The sequence below is a fragment of the Oncorhynchus mykiss genome, chromosome 22 (assembly GCF_057628025.1).
Source record: "Oncorhynchus mykiss isolate SJ-2025 chromosome 22, ASM5762802v1, whole genome shotgun sequence".
NCBI lineage: Eukaryota > Metazoa > Chordata > Actinopteri > Salmoniformes > Salmonidae > Oncorhynchus > Oncorhynchus mykiss.
In genome coordinates, this window is record NC_143043.1 from 17,615,408 (window position 1) to 17,635,739 (window position 20,332).

A 20,332-nucleotide genomic window follows, 5' to 3' on the forward strand; every position below is an offset into this window, starting at 1 on the left:
TCCTAGATCTGTACCTGCATAACAATAGTCAGAGTTGGATAAAGCACAGATCTGGGACCAGGGTAGTTTCATTTTAATACAGCTTCCAATTTGCTCATTCATCCCCCTTTCCCCTCTCTCCCATGAACTACTCCACCAGATTAAAAATGTGATTCATCAATGTTCTCTATATCTATTGTATCAATTGTCACTTCTGTTAAACATGATAAACAATCTATAGGCAATAAAACAAACATTTTAACCATATCCTTTTATTTCAAAGCAGATGTTTCATTAGGGAATATTGAACTCTGTTTACACAAAGCCAGTGGTTTTCATTTTGTAGTTCAAAGGAAAGTCATGGCGAGGAATGTAACGCCAGTATGAACTAACACGGTGGAACACCACAGCAATGCATTTACACCTAAGGGCGAGTATTTTTTTTTTTTTTTTACATTTTAAAAGATGTACAGGCAGGAATCTGAACATAAGCACGTCTAAAAAAAAGAAAATGTATACAATAATACAAAAAGCAATGTGTCCGTTCCTAATTAATTTGAGACTGTCAGGAAAAAGTTAGAATTCTCTGAAACAGCCAGGTAACAAACTTTTTTTAATTTTTATGTATCTGTTAACACCACAACCATTTTAATAATCAGCCCTTCAAATCGAGCCTCTACTGACATATACACTTATGTCAGACAGTTTTATATGTAGCACTTACAGTATGTTCAGTGACAAATGTGACAGTTGGTAATGCAAACACTTAATAAAAAATAACCATATGATTAGTCATACTGGTGATGTATCCATGTAATATTAGTTAAGTCAGGCATTAAGGCCAGAAAGAACAACACAGGACATCAAACTCATCCCTTCCATTACAATTATCACACTGGAATAACATGACCCCTCAGTACCAGACAACAATAAAAGTAAAAATAATCATTAAACCTGACAAACTTTTTATTGTCAAATGTTCCTTCCAAAAGTCACATGTTCAGCCATTTCACCACTAACCCTCAATGCACATTACATTTCCAACATTTGTAAAAATTTGTCTGACTGAACCCCCCCCCCCCCCAAAAAAAAATGTCTCCTAGCTGTCAAAACTTTTGAAATCTTAAATTGTACAAATGTTTCAGAATTGGATTGGTTGTAGTATTTGTCTAAAATCGTTCTACAGCAGAACCACCCACACACGTTATTAGGTATAAACGTGTGAATTTTTCATTTAGATGATGGACAAGAGTGGACATTGACTGGACTAATCACAGTCATCAGAACTTGAGCTGTACTTCTTTTTCTTGCTGTGGTTTTTATCCTTCTCTTGGCTCTTTGACTTTTGATTCCGCTCGGGGCTTTTCCCTGTGTCTTTGGACTTGTGAGAGGACTCCTTTTCTGGGCTTCCCTCCCTTTTCTTCTTGGAGATGGGGCTCTTTCTACCCCTGTCCTTCCCTTTTCCCTCCCCTTCACTCTCAGAGTTGCTGCTCTTGGACCTCCTTCGTCTGTGAGTGTCTTCACTGTCTCTGTTCTTCCTCTGATGAGATGAACCGTCTTTGCTATGGTCTCGATTGTTGCTCTTACTCCTGGAGCGCCTGCCTCTACGGGAGTCTCTGCTCTTAACCTTGTCTGGACTCCTTGTCCGGTCTCGGCTCTTGGATCTACCTCTCCTTTTGTCCTCTCTCTCTCTGTGGCGCCGTCTTTCATTGCTCTTACTGCGCTCCCTACCTCGCTCTCTGTCCCGTCCTTGCTCTTTGTCTCGAGATGAGGCATGTCTCCCCCTGTCCCTGCTTCTGCTGAGAGATCGGTTTCTGTCCTTTCCAGAGTTCCTCTCCTTGCTTCTAGACTTTGCCTTAAGCTTCTCACCATTTCTTCCTTTGGTCTCCTCTCGGTTCTTGTCAGCCTCAGTGGGTTTAGAGTGTTCTTTACTTCTAACACTGTCTTGAGTTCCAGACTCTGTGGCTTTTTCTTTGAGGTGTCTGTCCTTGCTTCTTAGGCTGCCTCTCTTATCATCCCCTTTGCTATGTTTCTGATCCCTCTCTCTGCTTTTGGACCTACCACTTTTCTCTTTGCTCTTACTGCGGCTTCGAGATTTGGCCTTCTTTGCCTTGTGTTTGTTGTGCTTGTCTTCAGTTTTAGAAGTGTCCTTTTCTTTGCTCTTGGATCTATGGGAGCGACCTTTCTTCTCCTCTCGGTTTTTACTCTGTATTTCAGCAGCGTGTTCATGCTTGTTTTCAGAGGTCTTCCTCTCTCTTCCTCTTGGAGCTATGCCACTCTCATTCTTGTCCTCTGTCATGTCACCCCTACAAATATAAATACAGAGTAAAATCACCCTCACAGAAAACACAGAATCCAAGTTGAGACTTTGAAGACACCTTAAAATAACTGGCCCTTGGCTGATAACTTTTGGCAGTAGAATAAATTAGCCAATACTTGAGAAGCTGCTTAACTAGATAATAATAAGGTGCTATATACTTCAACAGCCTGATCAGTCCAGCACCGGCAGTTAAAATACTAAAAAAGTAGTACTTACTTGTCACCCTTTATCCAACGGTCTCCGCTGGATGCTCTTGGTGCCCTTTGTGCACGCTGCATCTCATGGCGCCAGTGTGGAGGAGTCTCACTACGCTGGAAACGGTCCCTTGACCTCGACCTGGAGTGTGACGGAGTTCGGTACCGCTGCAAGAAAGAGAATAAATTACCATTAACTTTCTAGACCCGTGTTTTGCAGAAACTGTATGATGATAGTATCGTACTTGCTTGACAGTGCACTTACTCTTGGACCTCTGCCTTTAATCGTCCTGCCTGATCTTGTCATCAGAAGGCTCCTCTGATATGCTGACTGACAATTAAACATTCTGCAACAAAACAAAAAAACGCATTTACATGAATATAATGTTGTTCCCAGTTGTCAAGGTTCAGAATGAACTGGAATGTTGTTCCGTCTTGTCCATAAACTCACCTCTCCCTAGGCCTTTCCCTCTCCCTCTTTTTTTCCCTCTCCTTTCCAAACTCTTCTTTTTGCTGCTGAGGACTTCTCCTCATAAGGAAACTATTTTCTGGGATAACAGGGATTTCCTCTGGCCGTACCGTAGACGTAACCTCTTCCTCTTTCTCATCACCACTGCCAGCCTCAGACCTATAGACATTACAGACCAGACTTAAAACCTACGCTCTAATGAAGGCGGTTGTTAGAGTTCACATGCTACGAAACACATTAAAACAGTCACTACAAACTTTTTTTTATCTTTCTTCTTCTTCTGTTTCTTGTCCTTCTTTTTCTTGGACTCTTTCTTGTGCCTCTTCTTCCGTTTCTTGGATTCCTTATCAGATTCACCCTCAGATTCAGAAGAGTCATCGTCAGAACTGTCAGAGTCACTTGAGCTGTCGCTGCCACTGGAGACGGCCTTTAGTCTTTTCTTCTCTTCTTTCTTGGCTGTAAAATGGTAGAGGACAGTTAACATACAGCACCAGTCAAAAGTTGGGACACACCTACTCATTCAAGGGTTTTTATTCTTTCATATTTTCTAGATTGTAGAATAGTGAAGACATCAAAACGATGAAATAACACATGGAATCATGTAGTAACCAACAAAAAAAAAAGTGTTAAACTAAAATCAAAATATATTTTCTATTTTAGATTATTCAAAGAAGCCTCCCTTTGCCTTGACAGCTTTGCATGCTCTTGGCATTCTCTCGACCAGCTTCATGAGGTAGTCACCTGGAATGCATTTTAAATAACAGGTGTGCCTGGATAAAAATACATTTGTGGAATTTAATTCTTTCTTAATGTGTTTTAGCCAATCAGTTGTGACATGGTAGGGGGTATACAGAAGACAGACCTATTTGGTAAAAGACCAAGTCCATATTATGGCAAGAACAGCTCAAATAAGCAAAGTGACAGTCCATCGTTACTTTAAGACATGAAGGTCAGTCAATGATGAAAATTAAGTGCAGTCGCAAAAACAATCAAGAGCTATGATGAAACTGGCTCTTGTGAGGACCACCACAGGAAAGGAAGACCCAGAGTTACCTCTGCTGCAGAGAATAAGTTCATTCGTTACCAGCCTCAGAAATTGCAGCCCAAATAAATGCTTCACAGAGTTCAAGTAACAGACATATCTCAATATCAACTGTTCAGACTACATGAATCAGGCCTTCATGGTCGAATTGCTGCAAAGAAACCACTACTAAAGGACACCAATGAGAAGAAGAGACTTGCTTGGGCCAAGAAACACGAGCAACAGCCATTAGACAGGTGGAAATCTGTCCTTTGGTCTGATGAGACTAAATTTGCGATTTTTGGTTCCAAACGCCATGTCTTTGTGAGACGCAGAGTAGGTGAACGGATGATCTCCGCATGTGAGGTTCCCACAGTGAAGCATGGAGGAGGTGGTGTGATGGTGCTTTGCTGGTGACACTGTCAGTGAGTTATTTAGAATTCAAGGCACACTTAACCAGCATGGCTACCACAGCATTCTGCAGCAATACACCATCCTATCTGGTTTGCGCTTAGTGGGACTATCATTTGTTTTTCAACAGGACAATGACCACAAACACACCTCCAGGCTTTGTAAGGGCTATTTGACCAATAAGGAGTGCTGCATCAGATGACCTGGCCTCTACAATCACCCGACCTCAACCTAATTGAGATGGTTTAGGATGAATTGGACCACAGAGTGAAGGAAAAGCAGCCAACAAGTGTTCAGCATATGTGGGAACTCCTTCAATACTGTTGGAAAAACATTCCAGGTGAAGCTGGTTGAGAAAAAGCTAAGAGTGTGAAAAGCTGTCATCAAGGCAAAAGGTGGCTACTTTGAAGAATTTGAAATATATTTAGATTTGTTTAACAATTGTTTTGGTTACTACATGATTCCATGTGTTATTTCATCATTTTGATGTCTTCACTATTATTCTACAATGTAGAAAATAGTAAAAATAAAGAAAACCCTTGAACGAGTAGGTGTGTCCAAACTTTTGACTGGTAAGTGCTAAGGATACCTCCCAAAGCTATGATCCTGACGATAACACAGACCAAGGTCTCCAATCTAAAACAATAAGTTTAAAACACCTTGCCAATTTTTGGGAATCCTACGAACCTTTTGATTTTGGAATGAGCTCTCCACAGTTCATAACTTTCACTTCAGAGTATGGTCTACTGCCAGTATCTGTCTTTTGACTCTCCATTGTCTGAACGACCTCTTGGCCAGAGATCACTTGGCCAAAAACCACATGGACACTAGAATAAAAATCAGCAAGTTATAACAAGTGATAATTAAGAACAGATCGCTATTTATCTAACATGCTCTTATTATCAAAAGACCATCCAATCAGATACAGATTGTCGAACTAAGTTGCAATGCTTGTCAGAATATTATAATTACCCATCCAAGTGCGGTGTGGGTTTTGTTGTTCTGTATACAAGGATAACAAAAAAATGGAGCAGAAGATTAGGAGTTAAAAAAGTGTAGATTTTGATTCACTCAAGATGCTAGATTTATGAATGACAAACTCATAAATGTTGCATTACTCATCTCATATGTATATAACGTATTATATTCAATTTTACTGTATTTGAGTCTACACCACTCCGACATTGCTCGCCCAAATATTTATATATTCTTAATTCCATTCCTTTACTTTAGATGTGTGTATTGTTATGAAACAGTTAGATATTACTTGTTAGATATTACTGCACTGTTGGAGCTAGAAACACACATTTTTCACTACACCCGCAATAACATCTGCTAGACATGTGTATGTGACCAATAAAAATTGATTTGATAATAGCAAGGCCCTTAAAACATTGATAGACTTACATAAAAAACTGGGATCCATTGGTATCTTTACCCCTGTTTGCCATTGACAGGAGGTACTCCTTGTTATGTTTGACAGAGAAGCTTTCATCTGAGAAACAAACAGGCCATTAGTTAGTCCTTGAGGCTGGTTATGATTAGAATATTAAACTAAATCTGTAGAGTCCTACCTTCAAAAAATCCTCCATAGATAGATTCCCCTCCTTTTCCATTGCCTGATGTACAGAAGGAATATAGAAATGTGAATATCTGCAAATAAAACATTTCTACGTTTTGGTTGTTTGAGGCAAACACGTATTTAATATACCTTCACTGAAGTCTCCTCCTTGAATCATGAAGTCCTTCACAATTCTGTGGAATAGGCATCCTTTGTAATGCAGAGGTTTTTGTGTACCTTTTCCAATTCCTTTCTCACCTACACAAAAAGTAAAGGTTTAGTCAAAACAGAGAAGACAATATGTGCATCATCTAAAGATGGTCTGAAATTAGTGTACAAAGACAAGAGAAAGTCAATTACCTGTGCAGAGGCATCGAAAGTTCTCACAGGTTTTGGGGCAGACGTCAGAAAACAATTCTACCACAACTCTGCCAACTGCAAGAGAAACCGGGTTTATGTACGTTTTAGTAAAGCATCTCTAAATTTCAGATATATGATTAACTGGTGGTAAGATCAAAATGGAAAAACGTTGCATTCTTACCCAGCACGTTGCTGATGCCAATGTCAAAAAAGCAGCGTGGACGCTGAACTTTTATTCCCATTATCAAACTTCTGTAGCTGAAACCAACGTGTTTTGCTGTTAGTTAGCGAGCGTAACTTAGCTCGATAGCTAGCTAACGTTAGTTGTTTACAAATACAAACATAACACCCATCTCTAACTAAAAGCGGAGGCTAATATAGCGTATTCATTCATTGGCATTTGGACCATGGTGTATAAAAAACACGACTAGATAGTTAAGGTTAACTGATTTAAAACACGCTTTATCAACATTAATTAAATAACGTGAATGTCTAGACGAAACAATGTAAACTAAAACGACATTTTCATTCTAGTTAGTCGTTTTGCGGATTATGGCCTGCAAGTAGCTACGCTGCTAAAACTACTAGCTGCTGTTAACGTTAGCAGGTACTTAATGCAACGATACATCTCCGTCTTTCTTTCGGATTCACCGCTATTTCAAATTGACATAACTCACAATAGCGGAAATATTATAGAGTTGACCTACAAATTAGCTCAGTTGGTCAACTGAGGCCAATATCTCACGGTAGTTCTCCTCAACAAGGTGAAATCGAGTTTCATTCAGCGCTTCCTCCACAATGTTTTCTAAAGATGGCGCGACAGGAAAAGTCAGTGCATTTTGGGTAAAAAGATGCGCCAGTCGGCGCGCAGAAGACGGCCTTTCATACGTGCGAGCTTTGGTACATCTGGCTGGTGTTGGCTGTTATTATGATGATTGCTCATAATGCAAACGCAAACATTTTTTATCAAATATATATTTTTAAATGTCTTCCGTTATTGTTTACCTGTTGCTTATGTAGAGTACATAAACTAAGGGACACAGGTGTTTACGTGTTATTTACATTAGGTACTTGCTCATGGATTATGGTAAAAGGTACAGTATATTGAAACAAGTACGGTAGTGGTCACGCTTCAAGAAATCGAGAAATCCGGGGGAAAGAGGGCGCACTTGCTTGAAATGGAAAAGCGCCGTGGTAGCTACTATATTGATAAAGAAGAACATCAAGTCGGATGCACTTTTGAGCGCTACATCCCGAGGGGTTCGTTCTGCTTGTGACAGCCGGTTAAATGGCGTCCCTTGACAAGATGTATGTCAGAAGAAGTGCAGTATTATCATAAGGAGAGTTATACTTGGAATACGGAGGAGGAATGGAGCGGAAAAGAGGCAGAGGAGGTCTAAGAGAGGAAGAGGGTGAACTTGAGTCGGTTAAAACGGGGGGAAATTGAAATTGTTAAAGAAGAATGGTAGAAAGTGTAACAGAGTGAGTTGAAGATAGGAGGAGAAATGGAAGTGATCGAGGGCGAAGTATCGGAGGTGGTAGGAGTGGTGAAGTTCTCGGGGCCCGAGGCTTGCACTGAGGGTCAGGATAAAGATGAGTCTGTGACAGTAGGAGGGATTTTTTTTTTTAAAGTGGACCCCTTTGATCCATTTGAGGTTTCAGGGTGGGTGAAAACAGAGTTGGATGTTGTGGAATCGCTGAGGGTAACCAGAAGTGGTCTTGTGATAATTTTATGTGTTTCTGCTGGTCAGGGGGAGCGCGGTGTTAAACCTTTTGGTAGGCCGTCATTGTATTTAAGAATGTGTTCTTAACTGACTTGCCTAGTTAAATAAAGGTTAAATAAATAAACAAAATGGGGGCAAGATATGTGAATTGTTTTGCTCTCAAGAAAAGGGTGCCATTGAAATGAGTTATTACTGGGGTTGTTTGGTGCAAAGCAGACAGACAGGGTGGCGTGAGGGGAGAAACCGAAGATTCATTGTCTGTTCTTTTGAGTTTTTATGTTGAGTCTTTGCCGGACAGTGATGTTAGGATATATAAGTTATCCTGTATGAGCTTTTGTGCCGACTACATTACGTTGTTACAGGTGTCAAGCTTATGGGCATGTGGCAGCAGTGTTTAGGAGTGAGGTTCCTAGATGTGAGAAGTGTGCAGAAGAGCATGAGACGAAGAAGTGAGTAGCATTGGGGAAAGTAGTGGTATGTGTTAATTGTAGGGGTATCCATGTGGCTGGGGATCATAAATGTGCCATGCAAGAGAGGCAGGTTGAGGTTTCCAGGGTTAGAGTAGTGCAGAAGTTGTCATATGGTGAGGCAGCGAAGAAGGGTCAATGGGGAGGGGATCCTGAGAGGAGTAACAGATCTGTACCAGTACAGAGGGATAGGCCAACAAGTGATATATGTTTCAGTAAGATTGGATTTTTGGCATCTATAGTAATGGTTATCAACTGTACTGCAGGGATGAAACGTAAGTCGCAGAAAATAGCGGTTGTGGTGGCAGCAGCAGAGAGGTATTTTGGTATGCGAGACTTGACATCAGAAGAGTTACAGGGTGTGTTAAGTGGTGGTGTCCCATCATTTCAGACTGTTGTCCTAAAGTAGGAATACATATATTTAAATAGGGGAGTATGGTATTTATTATTTTAGTCTAGTGTTAGATGGTAGGGTATTTGTTGTGTTTTTTTTTATTTGAAAAATATATATTTTTTGAAGATGTTTTTTTTAATCAAAGTACAAGGGAGTTATACTCCAGTCTAGTAGGTGGCGGTAATGCAACATTTATTGGATGCCAACCGCCTTTAAACATCATCGAAGAATAATAAAAAGTACGGTAGCCTAACACAGCCAACAGACCCAAGTCAAAAATTGATGTAGCCATTTAGCTAGCTGGAGAAGTAAAATAGATAAATTATACTAGTTTGTTTGGTAGGTAGATTTCACTCTAATTCATAATTTGATATAACAAACAAAAAGAGACTTACACCGGTAAACGGCAAGATGTGTTGGGAACGGGATTGACTTGGGCACTGTCCTGTCCCCACGTGAGTAGCACACGCTTTTATAATCATTGTAATTGTCACTGCTAAGGCTTGAAAGTCAAGTCCCTGATTTTCCAATGATTAGGTATAGTAACTTACTACTTTACCCGTTATGATAATAATTTGCCAAGTATATTATTTCGTAATATTATAATCATACTGTATAGGCATGCTTGTCAGATATAATTAGGAATATAAAAGGAGGCCATCAGTGTCAGTCAGCTGTGTTGTTGCCGACGTTGTTACTGGATGCATGAATGAATTGTTTCAGCGTGTACCTTAATTTCACATGATTCATTTTGTGGACATACGTATTTATTTTCGCTATAAATTCATATCTTCTACAGATGTTTCACTTAAGGAATATGCAGGCAGCTTTCTGTGGACCTGATCTTTGCCCTGGTTAGTTTACCTTCTAAATAGGTGGACTTCCATTGTCACTTGAACTAGGCCGGGTTCTCCATGTCCATGTTTCGGCTCCGAGCTGTGACTGGGAGCCGCTACCTGCGCAGGTTTTTGCATGGGGGAGCAGCGAACCGGGATCATGTTCTGGAGCAGCTTGGCATCTGCTCTGGTGAAGACCAAGTGTTGGAAGTGGTCGGCAAGAACAAGGCCAAGCTGACTGTGAACCATGTTGGCTGTGCCATAGGCATGCTCTGGCATTTCCAGAAGGAGAAGCCACAGATGCTGAGAACGGTTGAGTTCATCAAAAGCCACCCAGAGTTCCTGACTCTCCGGGTGCTGGCTGAGAACAAAATTGAGCTCATGGATGATGTCATGTTGGTGGACATGCTCTACAATGTTCTCAGGTACAGATGTTGACTAAGTGGTGGATAAGCATACATACTTAGTCTTTAAATGTTTGTTTACATTTTCACATCAATGTTGTATTTTCTCATTTGAAGGCTCAATGTGGAACCATCTGATTCTCTTGCTCAGCAATTGGTCTCAGAGGCCTGGCTCAGATTATACAGGTAAATCAATAACGTGTTATTTAGCTATTGAATACTACATACCTAAAGCAGAACCATTATCTTTTAACATGGCGATGTGAGCTGGTGTACAGATGTGGGTTGATTCACTGTTTTTCAGATTTCCAATGCCATCACTGTCCAAGTTTGCTGTCTGTCTAAGTGATCAACATCTGCAGCACAGTCCTCCAATGGGTCAAATCACTGACATTTTGAATCAGAAACTCTCCTCAATTGATGATGCCAGGTACAAAGAAACCAACATAATCAGTACTGGTAAGTCCTTGATACTACTTAATTTTTCAAATTTCTGAACATGTCTCTGCAGGATCCTGACAACCCTGATGGTCAGCGTGTCATCTTTGGTGTCCCCTCATCTGCGGGATAAACTCATCAATAAGGCAGATCATCTCCTTGACACCATGGATCCCTCACATTACAACAACCCCAGGAGGATGGTGCAGTTCCTGCGCAACATCAAGTATAGTTACCGTCCCCTGCTGGAGAAGTGCAACCATATTCTCCTGCGCAATGTTCCCCACCTAAATGCAGAGAACATAAGCATCATCATGGGGCTCTACCAGTCAATACAGTTCAACAACTGTGACTTCCGTCTGGCTGCAAAACAAAGGCTAATGGAACTCGTGGACTCGAGCGCAGACCCTTTCTCATTCACAAAGCTGTTTGTTGCTCTTGGGCCTATGGCAGGGGAGGACACCAAAGAGAGGTAGGTTGAACATTTTATTATGCCACGGCCATAATCTGTTTCAATAACCTGTATAGTTTTACAACTATGAATCAACTTTGAATCGTGACGCAAGTTCAATTCACAGACCGTTTTTTCAACTCTTTTACATTGCCTTCAGAAAGTATTCAAACCCCTCGACTTTTTCCACAATTTGTTGTTACAAAGTGGAATTCAAATGAATTTAATTGCTATTATTTTTGTCAACGATCTACACAAAATACTCTGTCAATGTGGAAGAAATGTAATTTATTTGTATTAATGGCAAATAAAACACTCAAGTTTTGATTAGGATATGTATTCAACCCCCTGAGTCAATACATGTCAAAATCACCTTTGGCAGCGACTACATCTGTGAGTCTTTGGCTTTGTGTTTAATAATAACCTTATTGTCCTGCTGAAAGGTGGATTTGTCTCCCAGTGTCTGTTGGAAAGCAGAGTGAACCAGGTTTTCCTCTAGGAATTTGCCTCCGCTTAGCTCTTTCCTTTCTTTATATCCTAGTCCTTGTCGATGACAAGCATACACATAACATGATGCAGACACCACCATGTTTGAAAATAAGAAGAGTGGTACTCATTGTTGTTAGATTTGCCCCAAATATAATGCTTTGTATTCAGGACAAAACATTTCTTTGCCACATGTTTTGCAGTATTACTTTAGCTGTCATTTATGTTAGTATTGTGGAGTAACTACAATGTTGTTGATTCATCCTCTGTTTTCTATCACAGCCATTTAATGCCTTAAATAGTTTAAAATCACCATTGGCCTCACAGTGAAATTCCTGAGCGGTTTCCTTCCTTTCCGTCAACTGAGTTAAAAGGACACCTGTGTCTTTGTAGTGACTGGGTGTATTGCTACACCATTTTAAAGTGTAATAACTTCACCATGCTCAAAGGGATAGTCAATGACCTTCTTTGCATGACATTGGAAAACCTCCCGGGTCTTTGACGTTGTATCTGTGATTGAAATTCACTACTCTACTGAGGGATTATACCGATAATTGTAAATGTGTGGTACAGAGGTGGGGTTGTCATTCAAAAATCATGTTAAACACCATGTATGGGACACAGTTAGTCCATGCAACTTATTATCTGACTTGTTAAACTCATTTTTTTATTCCTGAAGTTATTTAGCCTTGAAATAATAAAGGGGTTGAATCTAGACATTTCAGGTTTTAATTTTTTATTAAATTGTAAACATAATTCCACTTTGAGTTTATGGGGTATTGTGCGTAGATCAGAGACATGTCTACATTTTATCCATTTTAAAATAAAGGCTGAAACAGAAGAAAATGTGGGAAAAGTTGAGGGGTGTGAATACTTTCTGAAAGCACTAACCACTTATCTTTCAGGTTGGAGAGTACAGCACTGCTACTGGCAGAAGATTTTAATGCCCATCAGGCCCTAGCTGTGGCAGAGACGCTAGAGGAGATTCAGTGTAGAAACCTGAATCTGATCCAAAAGTAAGTTCATTCTCTGTTGCAGCCATGTTTGAAAGTTGCATGTAGACAGTAGAACTAAGGCAAGTTCCTTTTGTCAGTCAACTTCAGTACAACATACGATGTTGTGTATACATACTACTAACTGTTCCATAGTGGTAGAGCGTGCTCACCCCCTGGATGTTGTGTGCTGAAGTTTGTACATGTTATCATACGTTTTCTGATCACAGACAATTTGTTATTCTTCAATTTGCTAGTGCAATGACTAAGATGGCTAAGAAAACGACCGAGACGACAGTGGCTAAGCCGGGGTCGATCATGCCCCCAGTCATGCGGTTATAGCATTTCTCTGAAAGATACTCATGATCCATGTGTAGTTTGTCTCGGCTTGTAGCCCACTCAGGCGGCCCTCACTCGAACCAGTCCGTGTGCGCATTTTTACGTACTGTGTACAAGCTCCCTGGAAAGACGTGTAGCATTCTTGAGGAAGCTTGGCATTAGAGAAGGCTACTTTCCTTTCCCGGATGCCAGGAAGCGGAGCTGGGTTGGATGGTTGGTACAAATGTCTGCCTGGGCGCAGGGTATGCAGTGGTTGCCCGTGCCCAACCCGTCTCATGTATACTCTGTCGCCGGCAAAGGGAGGCTACTCGAAGAGGGAGGGAGGGCGGCCAGGTTCGGTGGTTGCCTGCCGCCTGGGTCTGTCTCGGTCAAGCACTGCTTGGCTCTCTTCCCAGACTTGTTGATGAAGTGTCCGGTCCCAATGGTGAAGTTGCTGGGGTAGCTCAATTGTTTAGTATACGTAGCGTTACGTCACTTGGTTATTCTAAACGAAACGGGTGTTGAGGTCAAAGATTCTAGCAGGCAAAGCATAGGCTAAAAAGCCTCCTGGCTAACGTTGGCTTGCATGCTTAACTTTCCTTGACTGGAAGTTATTAGCTTTCCCCCGGCATTATGGCAACCCCATTGCTATTTTCAATTCCCGGAGTTCACAGGTGTTAAGTCTTGTCTTCCGTATGCGATGAAAAGTGTTCCTTCTCCATGTTCAGAGACACAGTTATCAAGAGTGGTGGAAATGGAATAACCAATCCCTGGAATAACCAATCCTCTCCCTGTCCACAAGGTGGCGTCCCGCCCCTTCATATGGCATATCACGGTAGTCTCGTTGTCTTTCCGACCAATGGCGCGCGCATATGCAGTGTCGCCCTTGATCATGCGAATGGTGACGTCAGGCTACAATATATGTTATTTTACCTTTATTTAACTAGGCAAGTCAGTTAAGAACAAATTCTTATTTTCAATGACGGCCTATGAACAGTGGGTTAACTGCCTTGTTCAGGGGCAGAACAACAGATTTTTACCTTGTCAGCTCGGGGATTCGATATTGCTAGTCCAACGCTCTAACCACTAGGCTACCTGTGTGTATGTCTCCCCCACGCTTCTGCAGCATCATCTCCTCGACTCTTCCCGAGGCCTCCGTGCCCGTTTTGAAGAACAAAATATTCTCCCCTTCCAGACGCAGGCACTCTGAGTGGTTCCTATGTCGAAGATCCGGGACTGCTGGTACAGCCGGTATTCCTGGTTATGAAAAGGGATGGACATTACGTTCCATTCTAGACCTTAGTGCCCTCAGCAAGCACCTCAGTCTACTCAGAATGCTCATGAGCTGCCGGCTAATACAGCAATTGGTGGCGGAGTCTAGAGGGCAAGCAATGTTACACACATCCATGCTACTGGCCCGTATTCAGTATCTAGGCTTCATAAGAAACCAGAAAAAAGGCTGTCTGACTCCATCTCAGCGCATTCTGTTTCTGGGTCTCGAGCTAGACTCACGTGTGTATCTCACTTTTCTATCCCCACACAGGGTGTCTGCTCTGCATAGACACATTTTGGCTGGGTCACACAGTGCGTTTTCGCCAGTCCCTATGCCTACAGGGGATAATGGCTTCTGTGATAGAAGTCGTTCCCGTAGGGCTATTGTTGATAAGGCCCTTCCAGCGTTGCGTGCTAGCCACTCACCTGGACATGTCTCACAGCCTAAGCCAGTCGCTTTGGTTGTTCCTGTCAGGCCTCCAGGCCATGGCCAAGTGGTGGGTCCCTCTGCTATTGTTAGGGGGCTCCCATGGGCTGAGTTATATCCTGCAAGGTGATTACGACAGATGCATTCCTCTGAGGGTGGGGTGCTCTGTACGAAGGCAGCTCGATTCGGGGGGTATGGACACTGGTGCAGAACACACTGCATGTCAATTACCCGTAGTATCTGTGGCACTGGCGCGTCTTCCTGTTTTCATCTGGGGCACTGGCGCTTCTTCCTGTTTTCATCTGGCTGGTCAGAACCGACTATGTCAGTGGTGGCATGCATCAACAGATGGGGAGAGAATCTCTCTCCCGCCTAACCTTGGATTGCTCCCTATTGCTGGGGAGCAGGGCGCACATGCTTTGGGCAACGCATGTTCCCGGTTGCTTCAACTCAGGTGCAGATCTTTTATCCAGATGGGGCCCTGTCCCTCAGGAGTGGAGGCTCTCCCAGGTATGAGACAATTTTGTCAGGGCCGACGTATTTTTATGCATCGCGAGGAAACGCACTCATCTATTTTTCTCGATAAGGGAACCCGGGTGCCCCGTTGGGAACTGGTGCACCAGTGGCCTCGTACCCTCCTTTACGCAGTTCCACCACTGGTTCTGATTCAGCCCACGTTGGAGTGGGTGCATCGGGAGGGCTTACCATTGATTCTCGTGGCTCCCCGTTTGCCCAGGCAGCCGTTGCGATCATTCACCTTTTTTAGACGAGGACTCGTGGAAACTTGTTGTTCCAGATGCACAGGCAGGTTTGGCAAGCGAGGCCCGAGATTTGGTTCCTATGAGCCTGGCCCCTAAGATGGACAATTATTGCTACAATTCAGTCTGCAAAGGTGGTTGAATGGCACACAAATGGGCCACAGGATCTCGTCACGGGTATCTGTTCATTCAAATTGCCATCGATAAAATGCAATTGTGTTCATTGTCGCCTGTAGCTTATGCCTTAACCCCACTGCCACCATGGGGCACTCGGTTCACAACAAAGACATCAGCAAACCGCTCACCCACACGATGCCATACACTTGGTCTGCGGTTGTCAGGCAGGTTGGACGTATTGCCAAATTCTCTAAAACGATGTTGGAGGCGACTTATGGTAGAGAAATGAACATGAAATTCTCTGTCGACAGCTCTGGTGGTTATTCCTGCAGTAAGCATGCCAATTGCAGACTCAACTTGAGACATCTGCGACATTATGTTGTGTGACAAAACTGCACATTTTAATGGCCTTTTATTGTCCCCAGCACAAAGTGCACCTGTGTAATGATCATGCTGTTTAATCAGCCTCTTGCTATGCAAAGGAGGAATGCTCACTAACAGGGATGTAAACAAATTTGTGCCAAAAATGAGACATTTCTGGGATCTTCTATTTCAGCTAATTAAACATGGGACCACACTTTGCGTTTTATATTTTTGTTCAGTGTAGTATCCGTAGGGTTCGGCTTGTGGCATGATATATTTCCCTATAGTATGTTGTACCGAAGTTGACTGACTGACTGAAAGAGAACATATAACTTTAACTAATGTTCGTTCACTGAAGGAGGGAAACGTGGTGCAAAACCTGTTTGCTCCCGCACCGCCCGTTGCTGGGCTCGGTGACGAGTGGTATTAAATTGAAGGAATGAATCCGAGCCTCACGCTTATCACCTGCGGAAGGCGGGGCTTCCAGCGAGGTGCAGATTACATTGGCCTTGTCAAGTGTGATTGTAGATCCTTCAACCAAAGTTGCGAGAGTGCGACTCTCCATCGTATGTTGTACCTCGTTTCCCCTCCTTCAGGGAACAGTAGTTATAGTCATAATGTAACATTGTCTCTTTACAGGATTGCATCAGTAGTCCACAAGAACCTGCATGTCTACAAGCCCATGGAGATAGCCAGGATCACACAAGCCCTGATCCTGCTGCATTACCAGAGTCCAGAGCTCTTCACTAAATTAAGGAACATTCTGGTTCAGTGAGTAATTATTCAAAATAATTCTTTGCCCACCAAGCTCCTTTGTGTGTAGACGGGTCACTCTTATTGCATACTATACAGTATGAGTAAGCTAATACAACTTCTTCTCACAGGTTCTTGCTGAACAGTGTCTACCCATATGAAGTGACCATGCTGACTCGTGTTCTCTCCATGCTGCCTTCACCTCGACTCGACGAAGGCGTCGTTTCACGGGTGGAGGCAGTGCTGCCCCAGTGTAATCTGAATGACCTGAACACCTTTGCAATGGCCGTCGCTAAGTGGGTGCGAAATGACCCGTCCTACCGACACAGCACGCCCAGCAAGTATGTGCGTCTGCTACAGACACTGAACCGCTGTGGGCATGAGCGTCTGCGCAAGGCTGATCGCCTGGACTTGGTGTTGGAGGAGCTCAAGTACATGTCAGGGGAATGGTTTGAGGAGATGCTGCTGGAGGAGACCATGGTTACACTCCAGAGGTTGGAGGACCAGATATCCTGGACCAATGTACCTGAGATGGCCCTTTTCCTGACCAGGACTAATCACCTCTGTACTCCATTAATGGACCGCATCGCTAGCGTGGCCATGGAGAATATCAACAAGGTACTTTGAGACATGACACCTTTTATTTCACATTAGGGAATACTGTTGTATTGCCTGTATATATGTAGAGACAGAATGTAAGTCCTGTACTATAACTATTTTTTTCCCCCCTCTGTCCTGAAGATCCACTACTCAGCGACTTATGCCACCTTGCTGCCCTTTGCCGTACTGAATTATGATCCACCAGGAGTGGACGAGCTGTTTGACATCTGCATTCAGCGCGTCATACCTCATATCAGTAAGTGATTGTGGATTATGCTACATCTTTTGTATTTGGAACTCAATAGGACCAGCCACATGTATTGTTCGTCTTCCTCCAGGTTCCTTTGACCCCCATCTGCTTGTGCTTCTCGCGTATGCCCTGGCTGTGGCTGACTGCTTCCCGGAGGACCTGGTTCGAGAAATCTTCAATGTGAATTTCCTTGCCAAGCTGGATTCCCAGTTAGAAAGTATGTTATCGGATCATATTAGAAATGTGTGAATGAATGCAAACTTGTATCCTGTTTCCCTTACTATCAACAAAAAAAAAGCTAATCAAGGTTGAATTGTATACAAATGCAAAACAATATACATTCGGTGGCCAGTTTACTAGGTATACCAACCTAGTCATGGGTTGGACCCCCCCCCCATTGCCATTACCATTACACCACTGCCACCAGCCTGTATCGTTGACACCAGGCAGGATGGAGCCAAATCCTGAGACTGCCATTGGTATGACGCAACAGGAACCAGGATTCGTCGGACCAGGCAATGTTTTTCCACTCTTCAGTTGTCCAGTGTTGGTGATCGCGTGCTCACTAGAGCCGCATATTCTTGTTTTTATCTCATAGGAGGAACCCAGTGTGGCTGCAAAAGCCCATTCATGACAATGACTGACGAGTTGTGTGTTTCCGAGATGCCGTTCTGCACACCGTTGTACTGCGCCGTTGTTTGCCTGCTTGTAGCCTGCCTGTTAGCTTGCACGATTCTTGCCATTCTCCTTCGACCTCTCATCGAGCTGTTTTCGCCAACAGGACTGCTGCTGACTGGATGTTTTTTGTTTGTCGCGTCATTCTCGGCAGACCGTAGACACTGTCTGTTTTTAACAACGTTTACTCAGCCGTATTAGCACAATACAAGGTTGCCATTGCACCCAGGCCAGGTTCATCAACAACGAGACTCCTGCGCAGGCGCACTAATAACAGAGTGATAGGGATACTTAACACTGTCATGTGTGAAAAGCACAGGAGGTTAGCCGTTTCTGAGATAATGGAACCTGCGCGTCTGACTCCGGCGATCATACCACGCTCACAGTTTTGCCCATTCTAACATTCAATGCCTCGATGCCTGTCTGCCTGCTTTAAATAGCAAGCCATGGCTACATGACTCACTGTTTGTAGGAGCGAACCATTTTCGTGAACGGGGTGGTGTACCGAATAAACTGGTGTGTAGTATAAAAAGGCACATGACTCACTGTTTGTAGGAGCGAACCATTTTCGTGAACGGGGTGGTGTACCGAATAAACTGGTGTGTAGTATAAAAGGTTGAATATTATGAGATGAGGCTGGTGGGATAAGCATAACTCTTTTGTGGTAGCCCTGCCTGACGCCCTCAACAAGCGGATCCGCCTGCGTCTCATGGAGCTAAATCGGGCTGTGTGTCTGGAGTGTCCAGAGTCCCAGGTTCCCTGGTTCCACGAGCGTTACTGCCTCCAGTTACAGAAGAAAGGTGAGCTGATATATTCATTCATTCATTTGTGGATTGCCCCAGTTCCTACATCACAAATGTTGAGGGGTCTAATTTCATGCTTACTTTTGTCAGGGAATGGTTCCATCAGTCCTGTCCAACAACAAATCCACAAAATGCTTGGGGAAGTTCTTGGAGGGATTAATTGTGCCAGAGTGGCATTGCTCACTACTTATTTCTACACAGTAGGTGGGTAATACACAGGATTGGATTGTGGCATGTTTGACAGCAGTTGGCTCCTCCCTTACAAAAAAAGATTGCAGCCAGGGTGCTGCAAATACTGCGTCCAGAATTTAAAAAAATAATTGCTGCAGTAATTTTGCAGTGTAACTGTAGTTATAGTGCCGTTCAACTAGTTACACTGCATGTATTCTGCAGTCGTTGCGTCCAAAATACCATAGTCGACTGCAGTTTCTGCACTTTTACTGCAGTTTCAAACTGGCAATCTTTTTTTTTGTAAGGGCTGAGTCCTGACCGTGTGTTATGTTAGTCGATTGGTATTACACTAAAAAGTTAAATCAAATGTGTCTGTCACCTGTTCTAGTTGTGATCTATATTTCATCTTATCTCCCTAGACTTTGAATGTGTTCTGGACAGACACCACCAGGCGGTGGCCTACAGTGAGCAGAGTCAGCTGCAGATATCTGAAGATGGGAAGGTCCGCTGGGGTTCTGACTCTGTCGGGAAGGATCGGAGTGAGGTCCCTCCAGGGGCACAACGGTAGGAAACTTTATTGGTAGATTTTAGAACGTTTGGTTGAAAACGTTTTGCCGATGTACTGTTATCATGGGTAAACACATTGAAAATGATGATTTTTTTCCTTTTTCCACATACTCAGTGTTGCTGTGGACTTCTTGGATTCCAAATCATTCTGCAAAAACTCTCGTCACATGAAAGGGGAAGCCATGATGAGAAAGAGACATCTGGAGATTCTGGGATATCATGTTGTCCAGGTATGTGTGTGAAATATCATGTCTGTCCTTTTCAGTGGTATTACTGTGTATATAAAATTGTACGTCACTGATGAATGGTAATGCCATTTAAACAGATCCCTCATTTTGAATGGAACTCTATGGAGCTCTCCACACAGGATGCATGGAAGGAATACCTTCGGAAGAAGATATTTACCGGGCTTCCCTGAAGCACCTAGATGTTGAATGAAGGACACGTGTTATATTGCTTTTGCTACTGAACTGTGAGAGGAAAAAGTCTGCCTTTTAGAAATGGATATTTGCAGGCAGGTCATTGACTATTATTTTTTAAGCATCAGATGTTTATCAAGTGCTCCTTATTGCCAACTCCAAATCCTAAAGTGGACATGGAGCTACCTCACCTCCTGCCAAGAAAAAAAATGTATCAGGCTTTTTATATGAACTGTGTCATTTGTCAAATAATAATAATTGTTTGTAATAATAAAAAAAATTAAAAAGCTTTTTTTTGGTGGTTTTGATTCCGCCAATGAATCTGTTCCACA

At 42.9% G+C, this 20,332-nt stretch overlaps 2 protein-coding genes across 5 annotated transcripts; one reads left to right on the forward strand and one right to left on the reverse strand.

The window, feature by feature from the left end:
* Positions 1–235: 235 nt before the first annotated feature.
* Positions 236–7,173, reverse strand: LOC110501472 (peptidyl-prolyl cis-trans isomerase G). The gene is made up of 13 exons (XM_021579064.3): positions 7,023–7,173; positions 6,497–6,573; positions 6,316–6,390; positions 6,106–6,213; positions 5,969–6,013; positions 5,802–5,889; positions 5,367–5,396; positions 5,082–5,221; positions 3,220–3,418; positions 2,945–3,121; positions 2,759–2,840; positions 2,516–2,661; positions 236–2,285 (listed from the first exon to the last, which is right to left on the reverse strand). The coding sequence occupies exons 2-13, from the start codon at positions 6,555–6,557 to the stop codon at positions 1,247–1,249; spliced, it is 2,190 nt and encodes a 729-aa protein (XP_021434739.1). The 5' UTR covers positions 6,558–6,573; positions 7,023–7,173; the 3' UTR covers positions 236–1,246.
* Positions 7,174–7,180: 7 nt separating this feature from the next.
* fastkd1 (FASTK mitochondrial RNA regulator 1) lies at positions 7,181–20,287 on the forward strand. Of its 4 annotated transcripts, none has more exons than XM_021579065.3 (15): positions 7,181–9,355; positions 9,700–10,161; positions 10,258–10,326; positions 10,445–10,570; positions 10,652–11,050; positions 12,421–12,531; positions 16,402–16,533; positions 16,647–17,133; positions 17,257–17,371; positions 17,454–17,582; positions 18,709–18,840; positions 18,934–19,047; positions 19,434–19,578; positions 19,697–19,811; positions 19,907–20,287. In XM_021579065.3, exons 2-15 carry the CDS (start codon positions 9,815–9,817, stop codon positions 19,997–19,999), a joined length of 2,514 nt encoding a protein of 837 aa, XP_021434740.1. In that variant the 5' UTR covers positions 7,181–9,355; positions 9,700–9,814; the 3' UTR covers positions 20,000–20,287. The 4 variants fall into 4 exon arrangements, with proteins under 4 accessions (XP_021434740.1, XP_036814727.1, XP_021434741.1 ...); XM_036958832.2 differs by having other exon boundaries at positions 7,228–9,355; positions 10,002–10,161; XM_021579066.3 differs by having other exon boundaries at positions 7,585–9,355; positions 9,803–10,161.
* Positions 20,288–20,332: the final 45 nt, after the last annotated feature.